Source organism: Quercus robur, chromosome 1 (genome assembly GCF_932294415.1).
Source record: "Quercus robur chromosome 1, dhQueRobu3.1, whole genome shotgun sequence".
NCBI classification, from domain to species: domain Eukaryota; kingdom Viridiplantae; phylum Streptophyta; class Magnoliopsida; order Fagales; family Fagaceae; genus Quercus; species Quercus robur.
In genome coordinates, this window is record NC_065534.1 from 26313769 (window position 1) to 26320393 (window position 6625).

The 6625-nt window shown below is 35.0% G+C and overlaps 1 protein-coding gene across 1 annotated transcript; it reads left to right on the plus strand.

The window, feature by feature from the left end:
* The first annotated feature begins 3322 nt into the window (after positions 1 to 3322).
* On the plus strand, positions 3323 to 6352 carry LOC126693390 (cation/H(+) antiporter 15-like). The gene is made up of 5 exons (XM_050389380.1): positions 3323 to 3529; positions 3837 to 3992; positions 4146 to 4238; positions 4408 to 4836; positions 5276 to 6352. Exons 1-5 carry the CDS (start codon positions 3323 to 3325, stop codon positions 6350 to 6352), a joined length of 1962 nt encoding a protein of 653 aa, XP_050245337.1.
* The last annotated feature ends 273 nt before the right edge of the window (positions 6353 to 6625 follow it).

The following is a 6625-nucleotide window of genomic DNA, read 5'->3' on the forward strand; positions in this document are numbered from 1 at the left end:
CAATTGAGAGAGTTTTTTTAATTTCAAAGTAATGGACATTAGTATTACCATGAAAAAAATAAAGCAATACTACATGCAATAGTTATAAATTGTAAGAATTTTTTTTGAGAAGATAAATGGTACCCAAATACAAAGAAAAAGAGGACACCATACGGTCCATAACTATCAATCATAATATTTTGTTTCCTCTTCCAAGTTGTCTTAAGAAGTTAGAAATTTGCTTAGATTTAGAAAATAAAATAAATAAATGGGAGGTAAATGATCATGTACTAAATCAATAAAACGCATTCCAATTCTTTAAACACAAACAATTTTAATGGGTAAAATGCAATTATGTAAAAAAATTTTAAACATGAATACAAAGAAATAGAATATCAATTGAAAAAAAAAAAGAAATGAAAAAAAAGAAACAAGGTATTTACAACCTCAGAAAAGAAAATCAAACAAAAACCTATACATCGTAATTTGTCGAAATATTAATGAAAATAACTATATAAAACTATGTTATAATCCCAAATGCAAAGAAAAAGTGGAACACTATACGGTCCATACCTATCAATCATAATATTTTGTTTCCTCTTCCAAGTTATCCTAAGAAGTTAAAAATTAGCATAGATTTAGATGAGATTAAAAGAAAATTAGCAAGAATTTGTGTAGTATTTAATTTAGAAAATTACAAAGCCATTCAAAAAATAAAATAAATAAATGGGAGGCAAATGATCATGTACTAAATCAATAAAACACATTCCAATTCTTTAGACACTAACACTTTTAATGGGTAAAACATAATTATGTAAAGAAAAATTGTAAACATGAATACAAAGAAATAGACTATCAATTGAAAATTGGAAAAAAGAAAAAAGAAATATGGTATTTACAACCCCAGAAAAGAAAATCCAATACAAACCATAAAAAATTGTAGCAAAAAAGTAAAGAAGTTCAAGGAAAGAAAAAGAAAAACTGACCTCAAATGGACTTTCCAATTTTAATTGTAATTTGGTGACTTATGGGGTGGAAAGAAAGCGATTCAAAACCTATATATATATATATATATATATATATATATATATATATATATATATAATTAAATTAGTGGGTTTTAAATCCAAAAGGAGGCAATTGAATGTTGAGAGAGAGAGAGAGAGAGAGAGAGAGAGAGAGAGAGAGAGAGAGAGAGAGAGAGAGAGAGAGATTGCTGAATTTAAGGCAATTTGGACTTAATGGGAAAGTCATTAATAGTATAAAAAACCATTTGATTGATGGGAAGATGATGAGTTGAGAGAGAGAAAATGAGATTGATTAAATAGAAAGTGTGAAGTGGAAACCCAAAAAAAAAAGGAAAATAAAATTTTTGTAACATCGCGATAATGTGGTTCAACTGGAGCAGAGCAACAATAAATGCTATGGAATGAATTCCCCAAAAAGTTGGGGATCATTGGAGACTTGCTCGCCTCATCAGACATTAATAGGAGAACTTCTGTTTTTGTGTTACAACAACAAAAACAAAGGATTGCCACTGGACGAAGAAATTAACTAGGGTTCTTTATTCTCATCCTTTATTTCCTTCACAAATATAAAATATAAATCCACTCATCTTCTCTTCTTCTCACGGCGCAAGTGTACGATTATAAGGGAGGGTGATAGGTAGTTTGTTGTTAGGATTTTATGGTAGTTGTTTGTGGGATCTGAGAAAAATTAATGGTTAAAAGGACTTGTAATTGTATTGGGGTATGAATAGGGCTCCTCTGTTATGAAGCATATTATTATTGTTTAAATATCAAATTATTAGGCATAATACTTTGTGAATTATTCGAAGTTTTTTTATATTATTTTTTCTAGAACTTATTTAAATTACAATCATTTATAATCCCTCATGCAGTTAGAATTTTCAAAATCCTTTTTAGTAAATAGTAAAAAGAAAAAATGTGAACAAAAATCAAGGAAGTCAATTCCGTACCATATCGGCCGGTATATACCGTACCGACCAGTAAACCGGTACAAAATATCCCCTTGTTTTGTATCGGAAAAAATACCGGCCGTACCGGCCGTGTACCGACGAAATCCGGCTATTTTGGCAGGTAAATGCATACCAGACCGAAACAAGAAAACAAAGAAGAAAAAAAAAAAAAAAAAAAACGTTCTCACTCTCTCATCTCTCCACTCACCGGCGTCACTTACAGTTTCTCAAACTCATAGCGCATGGTCTTTCCTCCCTCAAATTCCAGATCTTCTTGACCGGCGTTCTCTTTCTCTCTTTCAGATTTACTTTCTCTTTCTTGGCAGGGAGGGTTGCGTCCAAGAAAGGTTTAAATCGCAGTTTCTCTTTCAAATTCCCAATAGCCTAAATTTCAGCTTCTTTAAACATCCAATAAAGTTGACAGCTTGCAAAAGTTATGTAGAAAGTGAAAAGCAACTTTCATGTGTCAGATTTTTTTCATTTTTTTAATTATTTCCTAGCCCTTAAAACGGTCAAAAGTCCTATCAATTGTCAGTTGTTCTATTTTTTTTTTTAGCTCTCAGTTAGTTCACGTGTGAAAGCTCTGAAAGGTAAGTTTAGTATTTTAAATCTAACTTGATTTTTAATTCTTTTTATAGATATAGATGTATAGACTTGGGCTTGGGCTTCGGCTTGGACTTGTGTGGGGTTTAAGATTACAAATTAGTCTAATCTATGAATATATATATATATATATATATATATATATATATGAGTTTTAAACACTATATATACATATATAACGGTAAACCCGAAACGGTACACTAGTATTGACCGGTATCCGAAATATATCGTATCGCTGGCCAAACCAGTATAGCCTTCGGTACGGTATTGACTCCCTTGACAAAAATACCACATTGGCAAATCCCAACTACCTAGTCATTCAGATAACAAAATTTGTGGAACAACAAATAAATGATAGATTGGTAACTATAGTTCGGTACGATATTGACTCCCTTGACGAAAATAACACATTGGCAAATTCCAACTACCTAGTCATTTGGATAACAAAATTTGTGGAACAGAAAATAAATGATAGATTGGTAGCTGTAGTTTGAATCTTTGATAGATTGGTAGCTATAGCTTGTGGAACAACAAATAAATGATAGATTGTTAGCTGTAATTTGAAGAATATAAAGTGAAACACTGAAGTTGAATTAGGGGGAGAGGGTTTGACTACCCCACACCGTTCATGTGTCGATAAATTTTCTCATCCAATTATTCACGTTCGTCTACACCGTGGATGACATATTTACTTCTTTCTCCCTCTCTCTATCTCACAATTTTGTTCTTCCAGGGAGGCCTTAGCTTCTACATGTTTTGAACATGGTACAGAACGATTTGCGAAATGTGACCTCTGTCTGTGAGCCACGACAAAATCTATCAAGTAGAGGGATCTTTTTTGATGATAATCCGTTTGATTTCGCAGTTCCAGTCCTTTGCGCACAACTATCCATATCCGCCTTGATCAATGCCTTCTTACAACTTGTTCTTTCCCCAATAGGTGAAACTGCTTTTATTTCACAGATGTGGGTAAGCTTTACATTCTTACTTATGTATTCAACACACTACCTGATTTCCCTTCTCCCTCATTTTTAAAAAAGAAGGAAATATAAATGTATAAATAATGATACTTAACGGTGAATCCCAACACTTTTCCATGCACATCAATTTCTTGATATATATATGCAACGCAATGATCATATTGTCCTTTCCATGTTATTCAATCATAACGAGATATATGGCCTTTGAGAAAGATGAAACTATAAACAGGAAAAATAAACTAATTAATTTCTGCTTTTTATTTTATCTCATTCTTTATGGTTTTGAATGTGATCAGACCGGTATTGCAATGGGACCTTCGATTCTTGGAAAATTCGGTGCATTGGCTGCGACGATCTACCCCAAAAAAAGTCTGTATTTAAGTAAAACATTAGGGAACTTCGCATGCCTTCTCTTCATGTTCCTCGTTGGAGTCAAAATGGATTTGAGTATGGTAACAAAATCAGGAAAAAAGGCACTCGTCATTGGGTTATGTGCTTTCTTATTGCCACTAACGCTAAGCACAGTCTTTGCTTCCATTTTAAAGCATAACGTTACCATGGAACAGAATTTATATAAGTCCCTAATTCCAATTGCTGTATTTCAGTCTACAAGTTCCTTCCATGTTATTGCATGCCTTTTAGCCGATTTAAATCTTCTTAATTCAGAGCTTGGCCGATTGGCTACTTCCTCTTCTATGGTCAGTGGGATATGCTCTTGGATTTGGTTAATGATATCATTAATGGTGAGGCAAAGCTCAATAAGCAATAAAAATACTATGCCATTACAGTTATTAGGTGTAGCCAGCATGCTGTGTATCATAATATGCATCATGAGGCCCATCTTATTATGGCTGACTAGGGAAACAGCTAAAAGGAAAGCATTCAGAGAGTTATTTCATTTTCATCTTTCTCATGATACTGATGTGTGCCCTCCTTGGTGAGGTCAATGGGGTACATTTCATGTTGGGGCCTATGATTTTAGGCTTGGCTGTACCAGATGGTTGGCCGTTAGGATCAGCAATAGTCGATAAGCTTGATTCCTATGTTTCGTCAATTCTCTTGCCAAGCTATTTTGTATACAGCTGCGCGGCCATAGATCTTGCTTTGATAAATTTGAAGACTACTGGAATTGTAGCGATGTTGGCTTTATGTAGCTTGCTGGGGAAGTTCATGGGAACCATGTTGCCTTCGCTCTACTACAAAATGCCCATCATTGACTCGCTCTGCTTAGGCCTCATCATGAGCTCCCAAGGCATCACTGATATGTTCATTTTACAAAACGGGATTCTCCTCTTTGTAAGAACAACTCATTTATTCGTGCTTCTCATGGTGGTACATATATATTAAGTTGCATTCTGCAAAAAGAACTAGGAGTTGGTTTCAATTCCGAAAAACCATCTATTTTGCTTTCCAAAAAGGAGAGAAGGCTGAAAAAAATTACAACCAAACACTTGAGCGAGGTATTGATGAGTGTACGTTTGAATGCAGGATTTTGCTGAGAGCTTATTTGCTTATTTATAGAAAATTGTTTAAAGTATAGTTGAATCTAGAAAAGCGAGGTTTAAAAAAAATGTAGACAAGCAAATAAGGAAAAAAGGCTAAAAACAAAAGTTTGTATTCAAATGCACTCTGACATCAACTAACTGAAACTTTCCAAAATCCCAAATGTATCTTTCGCATTAATTTGCTCACCTACTCGTGTTGACATGAAGGCATTCCTGCTTTTTCCTTGCAGATTATTGACATCGAATCATATAATTCACTGATTATAACCATGGTTTTGATGACGCAAACCCTCACTCCCATAGTGAAATTACTCTACAAACCATCCAAGAGATACATGGGCGTCAACAGGAGGAGTATCCAGCATACAATGGCTAATGAAGAGCTCCGTTTGTTGGCCTGCACTTTCAATCAAAACAGCACTCCTTCCATCATCAATCTTCTCGAAGTCTCCCATCCAATGCTTAGAAGCCCTATCTGCTTCTATATTGTCCATCTCATGGAACTACTAGGCAGATCATCTCCAATTCTCGTGGTGCATCAAAAAGGCAAAAGGAGTTCTATTCATTCCCATCATTCTGACCACGTAATAAACGCTTTCCGGCTATATGAGCAACATAGTCGTGGTAAGGTAATGGTGCATCCATTTACGGCCATTGCACCGTATGCCACAATGCATGATGAGATATGCAACCTTGCTTTTGAGAAGAGAGTATCAATGGTGATTATCCCTTTTCATAAGCGCTGGACATTGCATGGTTCAGAGGAGTGTGACAACCCCATAAAAGCTGTCAACTTCAAAATTCTTAAGAATGCCCCATGCTCAGTCGGAATCTTGGTGGATAAAGGGACATTAAGTGGGAGGAATTTAGGGAGTCGAAAACCTTTGTACAGTATTGGAATGATCTTTGTGGGAGGGCCGGATGATCGCGAAGCATTAACATATGCCATGCGCATGGCGGAACACCCCAAAGTTAGCCTTACAGTTATTCAGTTGGTTCAGCCTCATAAAAAGAGTAAGGAGCTTGATTTTGATATTATCAAACGGTTTAAGATGCCTAATATCCATCAAAAGCACTATTTATATAGAGAGGAAGTTGTAAAAGACAGTGTGGAAATGATAAATGTGATTAAATCACTAGAAAATCTTTATGAACTAATTTTGGTAGGAAGACAGCATGAAAGTAATTCGCCATTGTTCATGGGACTTACTTTATGGAATGAGTATCCTGAGCTAGGGTACTTGGGGGACATGCTAGTGTCATCAGAGTCTGATTGGAAGGTATCAGTGTTGGTGGTGCAACAATAAACATTTGAAGGTGCCTCAAGGATTCAAGCTCCTTATGGAAGACTCATTCTCAATAAACGGAAGTACATCAAGCGATACGAGGAAATTGTGGCCCGGTTCCCCACAAGACCATCTGAAAACTGATACAGTCAAACATAAAATGAAGGACAATTTTAGGAAAAGATGGTTTATGCATTGATGATTTTTCTGCTCTAGTTGAAGAGAATTCTTATTTCTTAGAAGAAGCTTTTCACCAAGATGTAATCGTTGCTTTTTAGTCTATAGACTGAATAA

Bases quoted from the DNA above. Each gene is read 5' to 3' on its own strand.
- LOC126693390 (XM_050389380.1), top strand. From the start codon at position 3,323: ATGGTACAGAACGATTTGCGAAATGTGACCTCTGTCTGTGAGCCACGA. The intron at 3,530-3,836 runs GTAAGCTTTACA...GAATGTGATCAG, and splicing joins CTTTTATTTCACAGATGTGG to ACCGGTATTGCAATGGGACC. The intron at 4,239-4,407 runs GTCAGTGGGATA...CTAGGGAAACAG, and splicing joins TGGCTACTTCCTCTTCTATG to CTAAAAGGAAAGCATTCAGA.